Source organism: Fusarium vanettenii (genome assembly GCF_000151355.1).
Source record: "Fusarium vanettenii 77-13-4 chromosome 12 genomic scaffold NECHAsca_41_chr12_2_0, whole genome shotgun sequence".
In the NCBI taxonomy this organism is placed as follows: domain Eukaryota; kingdom Fungi; phylum Ascomycota; class Sordariomycetes; order Hypocreales; family Nectriaceae; genus Fusarium; species Fusarium vanettenii.
In genome coordinates this window covers 1-23,971 of record NW_003315846.1, presented here as the reverse complement: position 1 = coordinate 23,971, position 23,971 = coordinate 1, and the positions used below count along the sequence as shown (strand labels likewise).

At 46.0% G+C, this 23,971-nt stretch overlaps 6 protein-coding genes across 6 annotated transcripts; 2 read left to right on the top strand and 4 right to left on the bottom strand.

Moving 5' to 3' along the window:
• Nucleotides 1-1,439: 1,439 nt before the first annotated feature.
• Nucleotides 1,440-2,512, bottom strand: NECHADRAFT_106504 (uncharacterized protein; the record flags this gene model as incomplete). The annotated part of the gene is made up of 3 exons (XM_003041705.1): nt 1,440-1,507; nt 1,557-1,845; nt 1,898-2,512. The coding sequence occupies 3 exons, from the start codon at nt 2,510-2,512 to the stop codon at nt 1,440-1,442; spliced, it is 972 nt and encodes a 323-aa protein (XP_003041751.1).
• Nucleotides 2,513-4,455: 1,943 nt separating this feature from the next.
• NECHADRAFT_53042 (uncharacterized protein) lies at nt 4,456-5,055 on the top strand (the record flags this gene model as incomplete). The annotated part of the gene is made up of 3 exons (XM_003041770.1): nt 4,456-4,594; nt 4,645-4,889; nt 4,945-5,055. 3 exons carry the CDS (start codon nt 4,456-4,458, stop codon nt 5,053-5,055), a joined length of 495 nt encoding a protein of 164 aa, XP_003041816.1.
• A 3,161-nt stretch (nt 5,056-8,216) lies between these two features.
• On the top strand, nt 8,217-10,888 carry NECHADRAFT_102077 (uncharacterized protein; the record flags this gene model as incomplete). Its single annotated transcript, XM_003041769.1, has 6 exons — nt 8,217-8,517; nt 8,574-8,728; nt 8,778-8,850; nt 8,903-9,334; nt 9,386-9,521; nt 9,573-10,888. 6 exons carry the CDS (start codon nt 8,217-8,219, stop codon nt 10,822-10,824), a joined length of 2,349 nt encoding a protein of 782 aa, XP_003041815.1. The 3' UTR covers nt 10,825-10,888.
• Nucleotides 10,889-11,060: 172 nt separating this feature from the next.
• On the bottom strand, nt 11,061-13,232 carry NECHADRAFT_87170 (uncharacterized protein; the record flags this gene model as incomplete). The annotated part of the gene is made up of 7 exons (XM_003041704.1): nt 11,061-11,092; nt 11,204-12,042; nt 12,098-12,237; nt 12,285-12,504; nt 12,558-12,612; nt 12,666-13,053; nt 13,137-13,232. 7 exons carry the CDS (start codon nt 13,230-13,232, stop codon nt 11,061-11,063), a joined length of 1,770 nt encoding a protein of 589 aa, XP_003041750.1.
• A 3,236-nt stretch (nt 13,233-16,468) lies between these two features.
• Nucleotides 16,469-18,214, bottom strand: NECHADRAFT_53137 (uncharacterized protein; the record flags this gene model as incomplete). Its single annotated transcript, XM_003041703.1, has 5 exons — nt 16,469-17,056; nt 17,107-17,501; nt 17,554-17,670; nt 17,722-18,019; nt 18,077-18,214. 5 exons carry the CDS (start codon nt 18,212-18,214, stop codon nt 16,469-16,471), a joined length of 1,536 nt encoding a protein of 511 aa, XP_003041749.1.
• A 1,065-nt stretch (nt 18,215-19,279) lies between these two features.
• Nucleotides 19,280-20,639, bottom strand: NECHADRAFT_87168 (uncharacterized protein; the record flags this gene model as incomplete). Its single annotated transcript, XM_003041702.1, has 4 exons — nt 19,280-19,724; nt 19,909-20,156; nt 20,302-20,406; nt 20,460-20,639. The coding sequence occupies 4 exons, from the start codon at nt 20,637-20,639 to the stop codon at nt 19,280-19,282; spliced, it is 978 nt and encodes a 325-aa protein (XP_003041748.1).
• Nucleotides 20,640-23,971: the final 3,332 nt, after the last annotated feature.

Genomic DNA, 23,971 nt, shown 5'->3' with positions numbered 1-23,971 from the left:
GTGCCACTTCACGAAAGTGGTAGTACACATCTTTACCGTTTTAAAGTCTAGGTGGAGAGGGTGTCGTGATAGAGTACCTAAGTTGATGTCTTGGGCGCGATGGTCGCAATCGTTGTTATAAGTCACGAAAGGATTTAGATTGAGTCTCAGACTTGAGCCTGGAAGAGGGATCTTGGTTATTTATATTCCCTTCGTTTGTCTCCTGTTATTCGAGGTTTCATGATTGTTCTGATGTCGAGCATTCAAGCTGAACGATCAGGTGTCATTCTGAGATTGATCAAACATTTCCTCTGAACATCTACGTGACAACATGGGGCACTGACAAGAACAGAGAACATCTAAATAATCGCCGATATCTTCACTATGCACAATTTAACAACTGCTCTTCTCATCACCGGTGATTCGCTATTTCTCGTATCTTTGAACAACCTATCGCTGGATTAACCCAAGCACGAGGTTCCGGTCGCGGGCCTTTGCAGATACACATACTTATACAATCACGACCCTCTTGGGTACTGGCCTCGTCATAATCATACTCTACCTACACACACTTGTTGCACACATCCTGACACTCATTATCAGAATCCTATGTGATCCGTGAAGAGGCAACTAAGACCAATGAGGGACGGCAGAACATTATTCACAGCCCTCCGCAGCAAATGACTTCGCTTGTCACGCGATATCTCGCACGCTCAGAGGTATAAATTGACTGTCACTTCATTCCACTGAAACTTGAACTTAAAACATCTCTTAATAGTCTATCTACTCGAGAAAAACGTCCCTGGACACGAAAGAAATTGATAAGTCAATCATTCCGTGTTCACTCAAAAGCCTAGCCCAAAAGGTCCTCAACATGTGCTCAACCACTCGACATCGTCACTGGTGCGATGCATGCAAAAGCCTAGTGAAATTCGACCTGACCGATGAAACGTGCGAGTTGGCCAAGCAAAAGAAACCTTGCGAGAACAAAGTTTACTCATACGATAGCAACATCGGCTCAGACAAGTGTGTAAAGTGCCGAGAGAAGAAGAAGGAAAAGAAATGATTTCGATGTACTCCTTCCTATCCAGGCTGACAGAATCTTCTGGAGATGGTAACAATGATGGCGAGCAGAAGTAGTATTATAGCCTATTTACGCAGCTGATCATCATTTCTATGGGATGTCGCAACAAACACCGTGACAAAAGCAATGACGGCTCTGGACTACCTGAAACAGTTGTCTCTTTTCAGACCATGTTTTTAGCGTATTACTTTCTATAAAGAGGCCACGCCGCTTACTCCTGGCTGTCCCGGTCCCAGCCCTGGGTCATAAACACCTTTCTCGCATCCATGCGCGCCATACACTGAATCAAACTTCCATGAATCTCAACGCTACCCACCCTCTCATGTTTTCTCCGTTCATAATTACATAACAATATGTACTGGGCTCGGAAAAGCGATTAGTCTGCCTGACTTTGCCAGCCGTCAGGCTTCTCAATGCCGTTGAGCTCGAAATATCGTGATGTACCTAAGCAGGAATTAGCGCTAGAGAGAATGGATAGACAAGAGACACTTACAAGAATAGCCCTTCCAGTCAAAGTTATCCTTAGGATTACAGTGACAGCGGAGATCCAGTCGCTTCTGAGATCCCGTTGGGCAGTGGGTGAAAGGGTTATGCCAATAGGCAATATCGTTGAAGAAGTGCAGTTCTGACTTCTCCAACAACAGTCCGGCGGCAATGGAGTGGACTGGAGCATCACCCCAACGTTCGTAGAAGAATCCTCCAGCTTTGTCGAGGTACTCAAAATAGTCCATGTAGGCCTTGCTTCGGAAAAAGTTGAGATCGCCCACTTCAAAGTTGGACCACTGCCACACTCTGTCAGTCATGCCTCAGGTCAGAAATATTGATGGCACTCACGAAATGGCAGCGGTTATACGTAGTGCCGTGATCGTCGCTCAGGAAGCCCATCGAGTTGTTCTTGATAATATGCTCAGGATGTTCCTTCATGAATTTCTGTGTCGTATCCCAAAGAGTAGGAATCGTTTCCTGATACTCATATAAACTCAAGACGAAGCTATACTTCTTCTTCTGTTCCACCATGATTCTGAAAGGATCCTCTTGAATGTCACAAAACAGTTGAATGTTTGGTTCCACCCGCCAGTAATAGTCGTAGTTCATGAGAAGGGGTTGGCGGAAGAAGAAGCCTGACTCGAATCTGCACATGTGTCGATAGCTGATAGAGTCGCCGTAGATAATCTTTCGTTCAGCCATATCTTCACGGACCTTTCTCGCCTTTTCTTGATCAATCCATTCGGGAAACGACCAATGCTCTGTCGGGATTTGGCCATAAAATGTGTCTCCTGAAACGAGGGTACTGGTGACGTTCTTGAAAGTAGTGTCGAAGACTCCATCGTTGAGAAAAACCCAGTCATAGCCAAAACGGTGGTTGAAACGATCTTCGACTTGTCGAATCGACTTTGCGATTTCCCAGACATCACTATTTCGAGCAAGGGTGACGAAAGTGGCATTCATTCGTGGACCAGTCGGTCTTGGTCGTTCATTGTTACCAATTGTGGACTGGGAATAACCTCGGTTGGCGGCATTCACGGCTTGAGTACTCCATATGTAGTAGAAAGCCCAGAAAACCTGCGTTCACGAGTCAGAGTCACGGTCTATCTTCAGCTCGCCAGTTTACAAACCAGAGCGGCGAGACCGCATGTCCGCAGAATCCCTTTGTGCCGTGTACTCAACATGATGAGACGCCAACAGAACGAAACCGAAAGCGAAACAACCAAAACATCTACAACAAAGACACGTTGCGGAGGTCCTCACCTTTAATACGACCCTCGCTAAGAGCATCGAGCCACTAACTCGTAACGCCAAAATTGCGTGCGGTCCACAGCGAACCTTATTGATCAACGATTGCAAGGTTAGGCCCCTGCATACCAAGAATCTTGGCTTCGTATCCCAAATTAGAATTGCGCTCAACGGGCGCCTAACGGTCGCATTGGAGGAGAATCGCGGGAGATTTCACCTGATCTGTCGGATAAGGTGATTTATCGCTGAGGGCCCTAACTTGGCCGTCGATCTTGTCCTCGTAGGGGCCATCTTGCCAGTGTTATCTGTTCATCAGGAAGTGGCAACGGAACAGTCATTGAGCGGCATGTGTGTCCAGTGGTGTCCCATCAGGGGATAGTTCATCATGTCAATGCAAAGAGTCAAAACTCATCGGCAATCACTGATGAAAGTGTCAGAACTCTGATTAGCGAGGATGGGTACGAGCAAGGATAAGCACTCAAAGCTGCGGGGCGCCTCCGGGTGATCCGGAGCCACGCCGTTTTTACGCGTAGGGGGCCAAGGGGCCCTGACCCGAGACGCAACATTGAGCCTCAGAGCTCGCCAAGACTGTGAGTTGAGCGAGGGAAATACGTAGTAAGAACGCTCTCTTCAAGTCCAGCATCATTGGTTTTTGACTGTCGTTGAACTGTGTTCTGCATCCCATTGTTAGTAGAGAAACCGATTCCCTGATTCCAGGACTGTCAGTGGCCTCACAGAGCCCAGAGGGAAAGTTCCCTGTAGAGTTTATAGTTCTGCGAAGTCAGCGAGGTTACATGCAGTGAACTATCTTCTAGAAAGCAAGAATATCTCATGCATAGCATATCAGCTGGTGTTGATTGGTTGTGAAACTGTTAAAGTTCGACAGAGGTGAGTTGAATCTCACGAGACCTTTTCCTTAGCTAAGGATTTATTAGACTAGATTACTACTTGTATGGTTATTGGTCACTTCTAACTTGATTTTGCCACTTGGATAACCACAGAGAAATTAACTGAGACCAGGAGTAACTCACAAGCCCTCTTCTAGTATTGCAGCCAAGAAGTCGCTTCTGGTCTATGAGGCCTCTGCAATTTTTTTATGAACTAATCACGCTTAATAAATGGGGAATGAAGGCGGAAGGCGTCAACTACGGGGGAAAAATCAGTTGTCCTGGAGAAGCCTGTGGGCTAGTTGCCACTGGAGAAGATGAGAAGGATAACACCAGACAGCGGACTCGGCCCAAAACCTTGTGAGCGCGATCTTCAGATGAGAGAATAGTTGTAGATAATTATAGATCACTCCAACATGTGCCTAGAATAGAGCTTGTGCAAGCCAGAGCTCGTTGTTGAATCTGATGAAACTGGGCTACCCTACGCCACCACAAAAGCCCAGCATATTTCACAGCTCCCGAATAAAACTCTAGGAAAGAGGCAGCAATTCCCAGACAAGGCACGTATCTGGCATTACATGCCTATGGTGGCTGGATCCCCTAGTGATTACCTATGATATGGTCCCCGAAAGGACAGACAACCATCAATTAGGCAGCCTTACAAAGGACTGCTATATGACCGCCAACAACCGCTGACACGACCAAAAGTTTTTCTACTTGCCATTTCTACACATAAAACGCGTCCACATAAAGCCTTTCGAGAATACAGTCATGGGCCAGGTTATCTCCTCCGTCTGGACACCGCAAAAGATCACGGTCGGACTTGTTGGGCTGCCATCAGCAGGCAAGTCAGCAATCATTTGGCACCTGCTCCATAGAGCCGTCCCAGCTAAAATCCCGCCGCGGTCAAGTAAGTCCTGCTTTCCTTTACGGTATTCGGCATGTGTTAATTTTCAGTAGTGATAGAAGTCGACACCATAACCAGGAATGGGCAAAGCTTTGATCTATTCGACTTTGTTGGAGACGAAAAGCTGAGAGCATGTTGGAGGAGCTTCTTTGCCCCAAAAGATGCCATTATCTTTGTTGTTGATAGTGCAGATCGCGACAGCATGGACGAAGCCGGAGAGGAGTTGCATCGATTGTTTCTGGTAGAGAGACTCGAGTTCAAACCTATTGTGGTATTTGCCAACAAGCAAGACTCGCCGGTAGGAATGCGATTCTTCTGCTCTACTTCAGAACAGTGCTGATGGTCGTGCTTAGGAGGCTATGAGTGTGGACGAACTTGTCGACGTTTTAGGAATACGTGGTGAACTGGAAAAGGACAAGAGATGTGTTGGTATCTGCACAGCACCACATGAGGCTATACGCTGACACATTATTCATAGCATATTCTGGGTTCAAGTGCTCTAGATGGCCGAGGCCTTGCTGAGGGTCTCGAATGGATTCGAGAATACCTGGCAGAGCATGGAAGAGAGTGAAATTGACTGAAGGTCACCTACATCGTCTTCCATTACCAAGACTTGTGCATCAGATATAGATTCACAAAGGGGTTAATTAAATAGTTCGTTGGGCATTAGGGTTAGAAATACTCATCATTTCCAGTTGTTTCCGAGAAGCAGGTTATGAACCGGAAATTCCGAACCAGAATTTACGTTAACCAAGTTTGGATTTCCCCTCCGCCGCCTCGCGTGATATTATACATTGGTGAAACATTAATGCCAACTCTATCAGCTTTCATTCATGATCAGACCATACTAGATTGTTTGCGGTTACTGAGCCAGGAGAGGACTGGTCTCTAAGCGCATGCACATTAGGTTTTGAACTCTGCTTGGATCTTTTACGTCCTTGTATGACACGTTTCAACACCTGCCCCCATCTCTCCTGATTCATACCGTTAAGCACAAACTCGGTTACGGCTTTATAAGGCATTGGGTTATAATCCCGTTATGTCTTAATGACTGTGTTTTTTTGTTGTTGTGGCTGATGGCTTCTTGCCATGATTGCAGACAATAATAAAAACCATTAAGCACCAATACAAGTGCCAAACATCATTAGACAGGAGCAGGCACAAAGGGACAGAGTAGCCGGTTCTTCAATGCTGTTCGTCTTTGCGGCGCCACGATCATTGGTGGCAGTACCTGAATTTGGGCCTAGCCCTTTTATTGCAGGCTCCGGCACTACGTGTTGGCCGAGACCTCATTTCCTGACAAGACTCACTCTTGTAAAAGCCATTAGAGTTTCCATTCAGAACGGAGCCGGCCGGGTCCAACCTAGGCGTTGCAAGCCCAATTCATCAAGGAGAGGCCGAGATTTGTGCCGTGGCACAGCCTAGCGCAACCTTAGCCTCAACTACTCCGTATGGCTGGTCACGATGAAGCATCTTGTAGAATCAAACTTGCATCTCTATTGGATGTCCAGCCGAGGCAACCGAGGTAGTGATCACGAGTGGATGGGGAGGGGAAGCGTCGGTATTATGAACGACCCGTAGTCTTGGCGCACAATTAAATGAATTCAATGCACGGCAATGGACTCGGGTAGTATTATGCACTAGCTACGGCTCTAACATATTACGGGAGACCAGGGTAACATCCTGTGTCCTGTTCATTAAATTGGATGTTACCCCAGGCCAGACATGGGCCGGTGCGGCAAGCAAGGCCCTGTACGGCGGGATCTAGAAAGATCCCGCTCGATCTGATTCGTGGTACGAGGCAGGGGAAGATTCCAAATTATACATAGCATGGATTTAGATTCAAGGTTGCGGATTTGCAGGCGCGTACCGGATGCTACAGTTGGAATGGACTGTGCGCCGAGTCTCGCCGGGAATATCGGTTACCGGATCACAATAATGGAGAAACTTGATGGTTGATCCTTGTGTATTCCGTAGGGAATTCCAAATAGTTTCAATGGCATTGCAGGTTTGCAGGTTTGAGGTGTTTCACGTTCAATTAATTAGAGCGGTGAGCTTATTGCGAGTTCGGTGAAGCAGGTCGGAAGATATGGAAATGTGCAACCGTTGGCGATGCGGTGTGAAGAGGAATTGGCTTACGCGACAGGCTCATGGCTGAGACTCATGTGCAAAACAAGCCGCATTTGTTCGAATACGATGATCTAGGGCTGGGGAATGGTAACACAGCGTCGAAGACATGCGTTTGTAGAACGGTGAGGAGACGTTGAGGCGCTCCAATAACCAAGCCAATCGAATGATTCCAAAAGGGTTTGCCGACACTCCGGGTCGATTTTAGGGCTAGAAGAGGTACTGTAGCAGTGAAAAAGACGTTAACAGAGCGTAACAATTTTCAGAGATTACGGCTCCTTATCACCACAAGCGCAGCACTTCTACCATAGGCTCGTCTGCGGCCGATCCCTGCTAACGACGTCGTAGTTTTGCTCTGATAGCGTCTCTGTAAACTTTGTGTACCTCGCCATCACGGCCATTAAGGTTCTTACATGGATACGACGGGGCCAAGCCACACAACAGGACTTTCGCAACGGTCCCAGCCATGCGGACGAGAACATGCTGCCTTGGCGCACAGTCAGCGTAGACGTGGCAGATCCATTACCCAGAAACAAAGTAATACTGCATTCCTTCTTGCGAGGCCCGTATTCCACATCTCAGCTAAGCCCGCTGACCAGAGTCGGGGCATTGTTGCACGGCATTTGGGCGCGGGTGATCCAGGCACCGCCTCCCGCGTTGTCAGGGGTGAGGTGAGAAGAGGGCATGATTATTTCCCAGCCGATTTGTTTCACCTCGCAGTTATTGGTCCGCTGGACCCTGCACGTGTGGGTAATCAGGCGATGTCACTCCTTGGCACGAATATTCTCCTCATCAATGTCAGACGTACCAAGTAGACTCCCATGGTAATATCCCTGCCGGTGGGATAACCTAATGCCTCATTGCCTCCTGAGGGATGAATTTGTCATCCAAACTCAAAGTTGAACGATTCCATTAAGGTTTCTTCGAGACAAGATCGAGGTTGAGATTAAGCTGCCACCTTCTGCTTTGAGGGGCTGCCCCTTGCAGCGTCCGGGCGAATAGCATCGTCTGGACTCGTCATCCTGGTCGGCAGTTGGATAGAACATGGTAAGCGACGTGACGATCCCCGCCAACCGGCCTCATCACAGGGCCCGTTCCCCACGCGGCGAAGCAACTGCATTCAGCATGCCCAGCCGCCTATCACCATGCCCGACGTCCCCAGAAATAGTGACGTTAGTGCTGAGAGCCTTCTTGGCCGAGGTGATACGTGTGGTTGTATGCGTCTAGCCTAGCCAGTCGGACCTCTGGAAGGGACCCCTCGCAAAAAAAGTGCAGTCAGTCACAGAGAGGTCATTTCAAATCCAACCGACACATCAGCACTGCCGACTTGGCGCTGTGCAAGTTGACCGAGCCCCCCTGCCGATCTGGGCAATCACGTTGCGAGTCTGGCTGCTACAAATGAAGCCATATATCCCCTCTTTCTCCTTGTTCAAGCTCTCAGTAGACTCTTTGGGTTTCACCGTCGCTCGTGTCTGATCTCACCTGAATCCATCTCATCATGCACGGCATCTCTTCAGCTTGGCTGTTGCTGGCCTCGGGGGTCCTGCCTCTTGTGGCTGGTGACGGCTGTCCCTTTGCCAAGAGGGCCACCGACTCTGGTTCTGACTTGTTCCCTCCAAGGGAGATTGCCGAAGATTTTGGACGATGCCGTGTCGCCGGTAATGCTGCCGGTGCTGGTACTCGAAGCCGGGACTTTTGGCCCTGCCAGTTAAGGCTCGATGTGCTGCGTCAGTTCTCGCCTCAGATTAACCCATTGGGCGAGGAGTTTGACTATGTGGAGGCGTTCAAGACGCTTGACTGTGAGTTGCAGATCTTGTGTATCTGAAACCGCCGAGACTATGCTAACGTGGGATAGATGAGGCTCTGAAGAAGGATCTGCACAGCCTCATCACTGATTCACAGGATTGGTGGCCCGCTGACTTTGGCCATTATGGAGGTCTGTTTATCCGTATGGCTTGGCACAGCGCTGGTACCTACCGCGCCATTGACGGTCGTGGCGGTGGTGGCATGGTGAGTTATGCCTACGAGCCAATACGGCTATTCGCTAACAATCGCCCAGGGTCAACAGCGATTTGCCCCTCTCAACAGCTGGCCCGATAACCAGAACCTTGACAAGGCCCGCCGTCTTCTCTGTGAGTCCCTGAAGCTACTCAATTAAGTAACATTGTACTCATAAGTCTCCAGGGCCCATCAAGCAAAAGTATGGCAACAAGATCTCTTGGGCCGATCTCATCCTCCTCGCCGGCAACGTCGCCCTCGAGTCCATGGACTTTGAGCCCATTGGCTTTGGCGCTGGCCGTGCCGACACCTGGCAATCTGACGAATCCGTCTACTGGGGTGCAGAGACCACATTTGTCCCCAAGGGCAACGACGTCCGCTACAACGGCAGCAAGGACGTTGTCGATCGTGCTGACAAGCTCGAGAAGCCTCTTGGGGCTGTCTCTCTGGGCCTTATCTATGTGAACCCCGAGGGACCTGATGCTAACTCTAACCCTGCTGATTCCGCTTTGGATATTCGTGTCAACTTTGACCGTATGGGTATGAACGATGAGGAGACTGTTGCTCTCATTGTTGGTGGTCACACCTTTGGCAAAACCCACGGCGCTGTTCCTGGTTGTGAGTTTCTCCCGGTTCAATGAGAAATTAGCTGAATGCTAACTTGAATAGCCAACATTGGTCCCGAGCCCGAGGCTGCTGACCTTGGTGAGATGGGCCTGGGATGGCACAACAAGGTCGGTGAGGGTAACGGCCCCAACCAGATGACCAGTGGACTTGAGGTCATCTGGACCAAGACCCCTACCAAGTAAGTTTGATGAAACTTCAACCAGAATCCTCAGTTACTGACTCAAATCAGGTGGAGCAACGGCTTCCTCACCAGTCTTCTCACCAACAACTGGACCCTCGTCGAGAGCCCTGCTGGCGCCCATCAATGGGAAGCCCTCAACGGCACAGTCGACTACCCCGATCCCTTTGACAAGACCAAGTTCCGCCGCGCCACCATGCTGACTAGCGACCTTGCTCTCATCCACGACCCTGAGTACCTCAAGATCTGCAAGCGCTGGCAGAAGAACCCCGAGGAGCTCCGCAAGGCATTTGGCCGCGCCTGGTTCAAGCTTCTCCACCGTGATCTTGGCCCCGTTTCTCGCTACCAGGGCCCTGAGGTTCCTAAGGAGAAGTTTACTTGGCAAGATCCTCTTCCCGAGCGCAAGGGTGATGTCATTGGTGATGATGATATTGCCACTCTGAAGGCTGAGCTGCTTGCTGCCAAGGGTCTTGGTGTTTCCAAGCTTGTTTCCACCGCTTGGAATGCTGCTTCCACCTTCCGTAACTCCGATAAGCGTGGTGGTGCCAACGGTGCTCGCATTGCTCTTAAGCCTCAGCGCAGCTGGGCTAGCAACAACCCTGAGCAGCTTGAGCAGGTTCTTAGCGCCCTCAAGGCCATACAGAAGAAGTTCAACTCTGGATACAAGACCAAGCAGGTTTCCCTGGCTGATCTGATCGTCCTCGGTGGTGTTGCCGCCGTCGAGAAGGCTGCTCACGATGCTGGTTTCAAGGATATCAAGGTCCCTTTCACCCCTGGTCGTGTCGACGCCACTCAGGACCAGACTGATGTCCGATCTTTCGGTTTCCTCGAGCCTATTGCTGACGGATTCCGCAACTACGGCCATGGAACCGCTCGCGCCCGTACCGAGGAGCTCCTTGTCGATAAGGCGGCCCTCCTCACCCTGACTCCTCCCGAGCTGACCGTCCTCGTCGGCGGTCTCCGCGCCCTCAACGCCAACTTTGACGGCTCTTCAAAGGGTATTCTCACCACCAAGAAGGGCCAGCTCACCAATGACTTCTTTGTCAACCTCCTCGACGCCGCCACGGTTTGGACCAAGCAGGACTCCCAGGGTGAGCTCTGGACCGGCACCGACCGCAAGACTAAGGCCAAGAAGTGGACTGCTACTCGTGCTGATCTTGTCTTTGGATCACACGCCGAGCTTCGGGCCATTTCCGAGGTTTACGGCAGCGCGGATGCCAAGGAGAAGTTTGTCAAGGACTTTGTTGCCACTTGGGACAAGGTCATGAACTTGGACCGTTTTGATGTCAAGGCCAAGAACTAGAGTGTAGACTAGAGCCCTTTTTTGTTTTGCGCATAGCATAGCTACTTCTTTTACATATTTTGGGACAACCCTTTCGTAACTTTTCTGCGTCGCTAAGTCGAATAAATGGTGTCGGCTGTGCCGGGCTTCAATGCCGTTGGTGAACCGAGGTTCCGTCCCTTGCTGCTATTCTTATAGGTCTCTGCTCCCATGGAACCAAGGTCACAGCATTACGGCCAGGCAGAGTTATTCGAACATCAAGAGTACGAGCTCAACGCATTATTGAAGACTGTGTTAAATGCTTCTCTCCCTTATCCTCTCGACATGGAGAGTCAGGGAGATAAGATCAACACGAAAACGATTAGAATTATAGACTTCTATTCAGGGCTTATTCACTTACATCGTGCTTTCTCCCACACCCTCTGGCCAGTCAACTCATCGGGATACTCTGTAGGCCAACTCACTCCCCTCAGCGCAGCCCACGCATCTACCCACTCAGTAACACCGGTTGCCTTGCTCCAGTCGCAGATACCCCGGTAGAAGAACTCAGCAGTTGGGGACTCCTTGTCATTCTTGTACATGTGAATCGCCCCAAGAAAGTAGTGCCAGAACAAAAAGTCCCGGCTAATGTCTGAATTCGGCTCCTCCAGTCGAGCACTGAGTTGGCTCAGCTCTCGTCGGAAGAGATACATCATGTAATGATGCGCTCTTTGCTCCAAAAATCCCGGCTCGGTCATTCTGACAACGTGATGAAGATACATATTAGCAGATGCTTGAATACCACACCATGTTGTCCTGAATCTCTGGCGTCCATCACTAGGCGGGAGTTTTCCCGACATGGACCGTGTATGAGAGAATACATATTGGGCAAGCAGCTTTGAAGCTACCCCATTGGACCAAATAGCCTCAAAGACTGCGGTAGAATCACCGGGCCGATTCCGCTGCTTGATTCGAGCCCCGTCAAGTTCAGCCGTCAGCTCGCGCATCGCAAGAATAGTGTAGTAACCGTCGATATCGGCCATTTTGACACCGGCAGGCATCGGATTGAAGAAGCTGGGTAAAAGGCGAAGCGCAGCAAGCTTGATTGCAAGAGCACCAGTCGGCGCCTCTGACTGTAGGAACGACGACGTGAGGGCCATGGCCTCGTCAGGCGTAATGTTGTACACGTTTCCAGTAGGATCGACGCGACGTAAGTACTCGATCAATCTGCTTTTGAAGCCCACGAAGCAGGTGTATGTGCTGAGGCGATGGTTAGATGGTGAGGCCCAAGGATGGCACTCAGGTTTAAACTTACAAGACGAAATACCGATCAGCAAGCTCCTGCTCTATGAGGTCTTCGTCAGTCAAAGGGCTGCTGAGATGCTTCTTGTGGTCCAAGAGACTCATGATCCCAATAAGATGTGTCTCAGCGCTGGCGACGTCGGCAAAACAGAGCTTGTTTTGTTAGTGTTGCATACAGAATCTGAGATGAAGCGGCTCACCTCTGCAAAGCACAATGTGGCCACCTGCCGAACAACCGAAGTGAACAGCGACGAATCCTCGGTGACCATCCATTCGTTTACCATGCGAATAGCGTGGACCTTGTGGACTAGGAAGGTGGATTTAAACTGTTGCAGGTCTCCTTTGTTCCACACAAAGTGAAGGCTGGCAATGATGAGAGCGCTGCGAAAGGCGTGTGGGTTATTGGTGACAAACGAGAGGCTAATCTTGTTAGCAACCAGTATCGCTAGACAGAGGAGAATGTTAAGACGAACCAATCTCTTCGTTGATCCTTGTGCGGAACTCCCGATTGTTGATCTGCCACATAGACTGCAGATAAATAGTTAGCACATCCGGCCCATTAGATACGAGGAATGTCTTACAATAATGAAATAGTTCCTTAGACTTCAAAGGCATGTCGATAGCCAGGCAATCGGAAGGCTCAAGAACTTGAGTAAGGGGAGATGCTTGACGGGGTATCATCCTCTCCCCGGGCCTCATCCGACCCTCGAGGTATCCGAACATCCACGCTGGGGCCTTTTCAACTGCAAATTCATCATCGAAGCCAGAATTGGTCTCGAGTGGACGTATGATGAGCTTGCTTAGTTCCTCCGTTGCCGCCTTGGGAAGAATAATTCTCTGAGAGATACGCTCTGATCTGCATCCCTTGCTCTTTTTTTCAGGCTTTTTGTACTCGCAGTTGAGATTTGACTTGATACATCGAGAGCACTTCGGCTTTGCTTCATCACATTTGATGTGACCTCTTTTACACTTCAAGGGGTCAGTCAAGGGGATCTTGACGCATGGTTTGCACAACAGCTGGTCTTCCTTCAGCCAACACCTAGGGCACTCACTATTACACATCCTCCACGGCTTTTAGGCGCGCTGATCCGTTCGCGCTTCCGAATGGGCAGTTGACTTTGATCATCAATGAATGCCATGTGGGACATTATGCCGAATCTGGGCATTGGAGATTTGATGCTGGGATTCTTAGCTGTGAAACTGAACGGATTGGGATTTTCGCTTAGGAAACGAGAATAGAGATTCGTACCTTGCTGGCGATTTGCCTATGGCTCACGAACTTCGCCTGAATGGTCTTTCCCACACTGTTGAAGGGTCAGGGTGTCTTGAAGTGAAGGCAAACGGTAACGAGTATTGGCTGTCGAATACGAATGGTATGCAGAGTAGGAGACTCGGCCCCGAAAATACAGATTGAGCGATGACATTCTTTAATAATAAGTAAGATTATCAACGTCAACGGCCAAGAAAGCGTGTAACCACACTACCCCGTCCTGCTAATATTAGATGGGTGGTAGCCTGTGGCGGAACGACAAGGGGGTCCCTGGTAGGGCTGAGCATCCATGCTACCTCGGCTTTCACCTTCCACGTTACTGGTGAAAATCTTCTATTATTGTCCCTTCTTGTGCAAAAGGGCCTGTCAGTCCAGCCTTATCCTGAGGCTCGGCTCAGTGGATCGAATGCTACTCTGCAGTAGCGCCCAGCATTAACTCCGCATGGTAATTGCGGAGTTTGGCGAATAGAGAAGAATAGACGACGAGGAGCCAAAAGAGGAAGAGCTCAACTCAAAATCGCTCATTGTCAAGTGAATGAGCTTACTGTACCCAAGATAAGTCTAAAAAGCCAGAATATCTCACTTCTCCACTGTTCATTAGTTGCTGCAGTATTTTCTACCCAGAAGAGGCATCTCACGATGTCAGAGCTCGACTATACGTTCAAACCCATGCCTGGTTTCTAAGCTAAATGTGCCTTTAGGCACAAGCAGATATAGATTTCTTCATTATGAAAAGCACTTTTTTAACTACTCTCCAACAAAATTTCTACAGTTACTCCCTTTGTCTATACGAAACGTGACGAAAACTGTGGCAGTGCCAGCGAGATTGCCCAGGCCCAACAGCGCCCAATGTTATGGACCCCAATGCTACCAAATCCACATGGCCCGGGACAGGGTAACGGAGTGTTTTCTGCACCTCTCCCGTCTGACTTTCCCAAGGTTTGAATCCTTCGTAGATGTTAGTCAAGGCGCTTATGACAACCGAGGGACAGGTGACGCTCAACATGGCGGATATGATTCGACAGACATCTGTCTCCCGTCGTGATGATCCACCAAGAGCGGTCGACCTTCCTTTTTCTGAGGACGAGTAGTTTTCTTAGCCTTCTATCATCCTGAGATTCAAGTTCCCATTGGGCCTAGTCAGTATTGTTCTTGTGCCTAAGTCTACGCATATTAGAGAAGCTCTTGTGTTCGTCTTAGTCGGGAGAAGTTGGGTATTCACCACTCTACGCGAGAGGAGTGTCTTTGGATATCGATCAACCGATGGAACCAGGGACGAGTTCTGAAATATACCAGCATACCAGAGAAGTCATAGGGTCGCCTGCCCAGGGAACGATGGCTGTGGCCAAGAGACGAGCTGTCGGTTGGGATCTTACTCACACCACTCAGCCTCTAAACCGAGGGTTGATTCAGAGAGTATAAAGGTCGTGGTCAGATTATTCCAGGATTGTTCCGCTTCAGCTTCAAAGTAAAGAGTGTAGATATCCAGGCTCAGCTGCTGGGGTGATCATCTTACTGCTGGACAGCCAATGGGGGCATCGGAGGGACTTTGGTTAAGTCCGGGCCCCAGAATCAACAAGCTTTGCAGTCGTGGCAGTGGCAGTGAATTGTCACAGATGACCAAGGCAGTAAGATCACTCAATGCCGATCTGACCTCCAAGAGAATGGCTGTGGTGTATCAAGGTTTCCATATTCGCTTAACTTTTCCTCTTTGACTCGACGATCAACCAGTTCAACAAATGGCTGAATAATTTCATGATTTGTCTCTCGAGTCAAGGCCTGATGCCTCTCAATCAAACATCATCCGACTCCACCTGCACACTCGTCAAATTGAGGCTATCGATTGGTGGATTGGAGTCAAGGGTGCATGTCGTCTAGCCAGAATGGAAATGGTCGCCCCCGCCCGTATTCGTGGACCAGTGAGATCGAGGTCTTGGTTTTGGCGTCTCACCTCAGCCAGGGCATGAGGGTCGATCAAGGCTTGTCAGGTGGAACTGGAGCATATGTTGGGTTTAGTCTCCGCGAGGAAGAGCAGGGGATGAGAACTGCCGATATGGGCTTCTTGGGTGAGATTCAGAAGGGGAAAGCCATCGGTAAAGAAGCTAGATAACTGTATCTAAGCATCAGGTTTCGATAACGTCGAAGGGAGTGAGATGACAGACTCCAATATCCTCGGTTAAAATTCTCTTCATGTGAGGATGCAAGTCGACTGTTTGGGAACACTGGCTTCAACACATACATACCGGTACGGTTCAAGAACGACGAGGCACCAAGGAGTAAGCCCTATACGACTCGATTTTTGTACATAATGGTAAACTCAATGTACGCTTCCACTTGCCGAGAGATAATCTAAAACACTGACGAATACGAAAATCGCGAACCCATGTTCGTCAAGTCTTCAAATGCCCCTTAGCTAAGTCATCGAAGTGTTCCCAATAAGCCTCCTTCGACATTCTCCTTGCAGAAGTCCAGGACTTCAAAGTATCTCGGCTCTTAGAAATGTTTAAACCTCATGTTTGTAGGGCCAAGGCTCTCGTGGTTTGGCCAAACATGATGAACCAAAACCTGGCTTGGTTAACTGGTCAGCTCGCCGCCAAATGTGCTCTCGACGAAGCTACTTTTCAGCTGCCATAGTGACAGCTACGCCTCATGAGCCTCGATACCTCCACTCGGCTCTGCTCTAGACTGAGTCGAGATACCTGGTCTTCCTATACTCCCTCAAATCCTTCCCCATCCCTGAAACAAGCTCTACAATTCTCACCGTTCTATACACTTCAGGTCACTCATCACTTCATCATATTGCAGTCATAACCTATCGCAATGTTTCTCTCATGGCTGGCGGTCTGGATCCAGTCGAGATGGGGAGGCCAAGAGTAATGGCGGAACTAGAACACCCGCCGATCATCTATTCTAATTTTTCAACGATGGCAAACAATGAACGAAAGCATTGAAAAGAGGTTTGAGTTGCTGCCGTTCCATGTCGTGGATCAGAATCTCCAAGCCGGGAGGCGAGGGCAGGCAAAGATTGCAATAGTTGATAATTTTGGTGCCATTTGCTGACAATGCCATGCTTCTACTCATTCCTCCCATCATCTTCCAAGACAGTGTAGAATTTCATACCCGACGGACTCGCACATGCAATCCATCCTTAGGCTTCAACGTCAAACTTGGGTTCCTGACTTCCATCTCCGTATCCACCATCTCAAGTTGAAACTCCTTGATCATCGCCATCAACAGAACTTTGATCTCAAGCAGAGCCAAGGCCTTTCCAGGACACATTCGTGGACCATTTAAAAATACTTCGATGGAAAACGGACTCGAGGCATCGCCGGTCAAGGTATCCCATCTCTCAGGGACAAAGGCCTCGGCGTCGTCACCCCAGATGCTGGGATTCATCTGGACCATGGCAGGAACTGTCTGAATCATTGTTCCCTTGGGAATCTCAACGCCGGCTATGACCATGTTCTCGCTAGCTTCCCAAGGAGCCATTAGCGTCGGAGAATACACCCGAAGTGCCTCCCGGATCACGTTGTTGAGGTAGGGTAGATCATCAATAGCCTTAGCCGCAGAACTGGTCACTTCGATTCCTGATAGCTCTTCTCGAAGACGGTTTTGGACATCTTGGTGTGTTGCGAGAGCGTATGTTATCCAGGTAAGAGCACTGGCAGTTGTTTCGTGACCAGCGGCGATGACTTGCATGGTCTACGTGGGTGTAAGCACATGTATGATTATGAGGAATAGGAAATACTGACAATGTCGATCAACTCCTGCTTCGAAAGCCTTGTATCCTCACCGAAACTAGCCTCGATCATTCGGGTCAAAAGATCGTCTGAAAGCACAAAATCAGACTGGCCACCTCTCGCCGCCAAGACTTCATCAGTCCGCTGCTCGATCAGCTCCGTCATCATGGTCTTGAGTGCCGCCTTGGCACGGACAAAGTCAATGTTTGCCTTGACGGGAAGCCATCGCAAGGGAATAAAGGGATTAATGAAACTTATTAGTTGGCCCGCTATAGGCTGTGTGAGGATGTTGCTATAGCATTGCTCAAAGGTGAGGGGCGATGAAGGGGATCTGAAGCTATGGAGCTCTTTTCCGAGCAATGAGACTCCGATGATGTTGAGAGATGCTCTGGTGAAGAAGGTCTCAACTGATACAGGGTCAGGCGTAATCCTTTTTGGGCAATAGATAATGGAACTCACTCTCCATTCCCCCTTGGTCATGCTCTTTGATGGCATCTGCAATCTTTCTATTGAGCGCATTGGATTCGTTGACAAACACAGGCATCAGTCTCCGTACACTGGGTCGAGAAAGAGGCCCTACGAATACATGGTAAGCAAGGTATCCTTCAGAGTGGGTGGCTTTCATACCCGCAACGATACGCCTCAAACGCTTGTGCTCATCACCGACACTGAAAAGAAGTCCAACACCGAGAAATTCTCCCACCAGAGTGTGAAAGAATGCAGGCTTGACAAAAGAATAGGCGTTTGTCTGCAGCACCTCGCGACAAGCTTCAAGGTTGTTCACCAGGAGCATCTCCGAATTCAGCCAAGACAGGCATCGTATGAAAGGTGCCTCGGGCCAGCGACGCATCCATTGGAGAAAAAGGTCATTTGGGCCTGGAGTACGCAGGAGACGGAGTGCTTGGCCGACTAAAAACTGATTATTCTTTGCAAAATCCGTTAGTGAGATATCATCTCCTTCAGATGTGCTGGGCAGCTTTACCTGGGGTCCTGGAAGATGACGCAATCTGGAAAAACGAGGCTGAATGACGGCCTTGATGATCTTCTGAAGGATACCTCCCACCAACACAATGATAACAGTCCACACCAACGCCTTCGGAAGATGGTGAGTATTAAACATGTCTCCTGCGGAACCGCCCAAAGACGGCGACATGAGATAATTGAATCCCATCTCGTCTATCGTCCGCCTAGATGACAGAGCCAATTTTGAACGTCACTAGATAAATCCAAGTAGCAAACAGACTTGCTGGCGCTGACAAATGATTTACTCAACAGTGGTCCGCTTGAGGTGCCACGGTCGGCCGCCAGACGGATCTTCGGCTTTGCAAGCGCTGACATGCATGCCTGACCTGTGTTAGGAGGCAGCTTGGTGTTCAGCTAGAAGGCAGCGATAAGGATCTAACAGCGTTTCCAATCAATTGCCGTATGGTGAGTGCTTGTCTCTTCTTAGACTTCAGAACTAGTAATGTGTTGGAGTCGTGCTTTGTATACCTGTATACTGATATGGAATTCAGTAGTTATGCCGAATGATGCTACTTCATGGACTGTATAATGAGAGTAAACATGTTCATGGGCTGTGTTAGTTAGCACGTTAACTATTCGCGATGTAACTCTGCAATGCTGTTTTATGCAGTTTGTTCGTGATATTTATGCCTGCAACCGGAGGAAACACTCCGGATTTATGAAAGGACACATATTCAACACGTGACTCAGAGCCATGATAAGAGATAAGATAAATGACTTTTATGGGTCTCCTGGTCTAAATCCGCCTCGAGTACCAGAGTTCCGCGCGTCGTGAATTGAAAACTCACATCTGGGGAGCCAAACCATAGTTTGATCAAGTCACGGCAGGAAGTAGCTTGTTTGCCCCAAGAGGAGAGAGAAAGAACACAAAGCATCATATTGACGGTAAAATTACATGTAGTTATTTATTTTTATTGCTAAAGTACCTTTTCAGTGATATTCCCTTTTCCTTTTTCTTCGCTGTGTTTTACATACCCTAGACACTGGTGAGAGATAACTTGGTTCTATTAACCATGACCAGCAAAGCTCTCCCGAGAATTTTAGACATATTAAAATAGTCCAAGGCAGCCTTTTTGGCCTGTGATGTTCATTCCCCAATGAAAGACTGAGATCCATCCTAAACGTCAAGGAGAGTAGACGTGTTTAGCGCCCTAAACCCCCATCACATCTCCCGATATCCCTGTGATGTCGTTTGGTTCACCATCTTCGTCACCCTGATCATTCTCTTCGTGCTGTCGTCGTCCCTCGCAGTCTCGGGGTCACCGCCTGCGACGACGGTAATCTGGATATCGGTATCGTGGATCGGGTGGTGCTTCCCCTTGATTCGACCGATCGTGACAAGGTTGAGGTCGTTGGTGCCGCTTTTTCCGGTGCTTTCGTCTTTCGAGAGGCCCTTGACCAGCTTTCGGAGCATGGGCATAGAGCCGGCGATGATACCTAGGCCGCATTCCACAACAGTCCAGAGAATGATGTTGCCCACGTTGTCTGAGACTGGCGTTAGTGACAGGGGCGCGGATCGATATGGAAAGGAGAGCGTACATAGAAGGTTCTTTGGATTCGAGTAAGCGGAAGAGTATGGCATTCGAATGATGGTAGCAATCGAGGCTCTTGTGAGTATTGTCAGCAAGTTTCGTGGCAGGTAGGGGGAGGTTGAGCTACAAAACACCCAGACCCAAAACGAGGCCAATCATCCTTTTGAGCGTCCTGCGCATCTGGATATTCCACAAGATAAAAACGGGAATGATAGCCACGGACCAATCTGTCGCAATGTTGACCGCAGACACGACATACGTCAGAGCGATGATGATGCTCTGGTCGATACACGTTCCCAGCGTAGGGTTCCACGAAGCCGCAACTGGTTTGCATCGGATGAGCACTGCGAGGATGGCTATCAAGGTTGTTATGATGGACACTGCAATAAGGAGGTACAGAATGATCTTGTAGCGGCGCTGCGTCGAGATGCGGATGAGTTGGGCGCAGATGGAAGACTTGATGAAAACGGAGCCAGTGACGTAGAAAATTTGCCAGAAGACAATTGCCTGAGAGAAGTTAGCAAATATGGTCATGAACCAGGCCCATAGCAGTCTTTGGCATTGGGTCTGACGCTGTTATCATGTTGAAACTGGGCTCTCAGCCATTCTCTTGGTTCTGAAATGGGAGCCGTCCTTGGACATATTATCGTACCTTTGCGCCCTCCATCATGATGGGGGTGTTGAGCTTAGAGTCACGAGTCCCTATGCCAGTATAGCATCCCCATATCACGATACCATTGTGTACCATGTTGATTGTCTGTCTGGATGTCAGTGGTTCCCAACATGCTACTTGCCTCAAGGGAAACCTACCGTCCCAACACACATCAGCCAATCTTCACGACCAAAGTTCCGCGTCGACAGGCGGAGATAGACTCGAAGTCCAACAACGAGCAGGCACAGAATCGTAAAGGTGATGGTCACGCCGAGAATCGCCGCAGCGAGCCCTTGAGGCTCGACCGCGTGCCATTCTTCCACAGCAGCCGACGACATTGTGATGGCTTGATTTGAGTTCGAAGTCAAAGCGGACTGACCATACTAAAGAGGAAAAAGACGGCAGAGGGCGTCAAATGGCTGCGAAGGGTTTCAAAAGACGCAGGGAAGAGGGCAACGGTCCCCCACTGAGCCACTCCCACAGCGCAGATCTCGGTACCGACAAAGCATTTTTTTTCTCCCCTAGACGTTCCCGGCAAGCAGGTTACTCGCATGGTTGACGCGCGAAGAACCAACTCGCACAACATGCCCGATTCTGCTCATAGGCGTAACCGGGATTTCGGGGACCCGGTTGTGCCGTGAACCATGCAAGGGGGAGGCAGACGGTTGGGAGTAAACTGGGGACCGTGGTAGCGTGGATACAGAGCCTGCAGAATCCAAGACATTTGCGTAGGATGTGTATCCATGTAGGTAGTAAAAGAAGCAAAGCGAGATGCCATTGCCAAGTCCAAGCTAGTGTCTTGCCACAACAGGGGCCATGGTTGGCCTACTCGTAGAGAACTTGCCCTTGTCGAGAACGATTCAGCAAGGAAACATCGGAAGGGTGCCCATGATTCATAAAGCCCCCAAGGACGCGTACGTACTAGTTTGGGCTGACTCGTTGGGAGCCGCAATCGGGCTCTCTATATAAGATTTTATCAAGGGGCCAAGTCGAGGAATATTAGGTATATTAGGCCTAATATATAATTCTAATAAAGCTAATATAATAAGAATATTAATTTCGCCCTAATAATAATCTTAGCCTTATTTAATATATAAATTCTAATCTTTTAGACCCTCTAGCTAATATATATACCCTTTAAAAAGTATCCCTACTGTGACAAGAGGATATTTCCCAAGGGATAAACCGGTCATACTAGGTTTATATTAGCAAAGGAGAATATTATATAACCTTAAAGGGTAATATAATATTATATCTAATAATATACTTAAAGGTATTAAGTATAATTAAGTTATATTAATAGCTAAGGTAGCTACTATATAAGAAAGTATAGCGAGTATATTTTATATACTTTATATAGTTTAGGTGCCTTATGATTTAAATTATAAGGCTTATAATCTAAAGAGTAAGACTTATATTTAGAATAATAAGTAACCTTATAATAGGTCAATATAAAAGGGAATTTATAGGGCTTTATTCCTACGTAATATAAGGCCTATTAGGTTATAATATAATCTCCTCTCTTCTAGTAGTTCTTATCCTTAAGACCTTTTATTAGGCTAAGGTCCTTTAACTGATTAGTCTTAATTTCCTCTTATAATTATTTCTATATTATTAATATAATATTAGGAAAGATCGAGAAATTATATAAGACTAATATTTCTAATTAATAATCCTTATTATAATATTTTACTTAAAATTCTATTATCGCTAATATATCTTATACTTATTATTTTAAGAAAAAGATTATTTATAAGATAGATAATTCTAATTATTTAGGGAAATATAAGTAATATATAAGGCGAGGTCATCTTTGCGATAGGGTTTATATTACCTCGTTATATATATTTAGCCCTTTCTATTTTCTATATATCTATAGCTAATATCTAGGTAATAAATAAGTTAATTAATTAATAAAAAAAATTAGACTAAGAGGAAAATAAAATAGGTAATTAGGTCTTCTTTCTTTATAATTAATTAGCGAAGCTTTAATTATCTCTTATCGAGGTAATTACTTATCTATAGAGGATTTAGAAAATAAAGAAGAAAATTAAAAAGTAAAGTATAGATCTATTTAAATAGGGTGCCTTAGAGCTTAAGGTAGAAGATAATCTTATTTTAGCTCTAGATATTTATAAATAGTATATAATATAAGACCTTTAGTCTTTAGGTATTCCTAATAAAGTAAATTAATCTTTATTAGGTTTAAGAGAGGATTTTAATAATATTATTTTACCTATTATTAATAAAAGTTCTTTAGGAGGTATTATATATTAGTAAGGTATTCTAGGGGTTCCTATATATTTTCTAAGTTAAAGTAATCTTTTTATTTAATAAAATATATTATTTTATTATTAATTTTATTTATATTAAGGATAGCCTCTATAATATATTTTTCTAATCTATTAACTTCTATATTAGGCTTATTACTTATTTTTACTTAGATAATATCTTATATTAATTTAAGTAGTAAAATATAAAAGATTAGATAGAGCTTAACCTTAGGTAATAAGTTTAGTTTATAGTTATATTTCGAGATTTTCTTTTTAATTTTATATAATCTAATATATTTATAATTAAGTTTTTTATTTTATTATTTTATTTTAATATTTTTTATTATAAGGTAGATTATATTTCCCTCTAAGAAGGTTAATCCCTTAATCCTTTTCTTATTAATATAAGTTATTATTCTATTTCTAATAAACTCGAGTTTTATTCTTATTTCTTTATATAGGTTATATAATTAATTATTAATAAGGATTACTCTAGGGTTAATAATAATATCTTATAATTATCAGTAAGTATTTAGTATAAATCCAAAGTTAGTATAAGCTAATATAATTTTTATATTTTTATTTATAGCTATATTATAGGCTAATTAAGCGGCTAATAGCTTCTTAACCTAATTAATTTATTTATAATTAATATAATATTAAAGGTATTATTTTAATATTTAATTTATATATTTTATTTATTTATTTATCTTCTTATAGTATATAATAGAGAGTTTATAATTAATCCCTAAGTATCTTATTAGGCTTTACTAAAACTTAGATATAAATAATAATCCTTAATTAATAATAATCTTAAGTAATATATTATATATTTTAGTAATATAAAAATAAAAGAGGTAGGCGAATTTTTTAGTTATTATTAACTCTCTATAGGGTATAAAATAGGAAAATTTTATAAGTCTATTTATAATAATAAGAATACTATTATAGAGGTTTCTAATAGCTAGTTCTTCTAATAGGGGTAATTTTATAATAAAATCTATTATAATAGCTTCTTATAGTAATTAAGGTATTAATAGGGGTTATAGTTTACTATAGGGTTTATAGTATTATACCTTAGTTTTTATATAAAGGTTATATTAGCTAATAATTATTAAAATAGTCTTTTTTATATTAAGAAAGGTATATATTATCTTAATTCGTTCTAAGGTTTTATTAATTCCTTAGTATCTATATAACTAATAGCTATATATTTTATATATAAAATTATATTATAATTCCTTTAATATTTATTATTTATCTATTTTTTTATTATTTAAAAGTTATTTATTATACTCTAAGATCTTTATAAGGAATAAATTATCTTATTTTATTATATAAGTTATATTTAAGTATTATTATTACTTAATATATATAATAACTTATTATTATAAGTA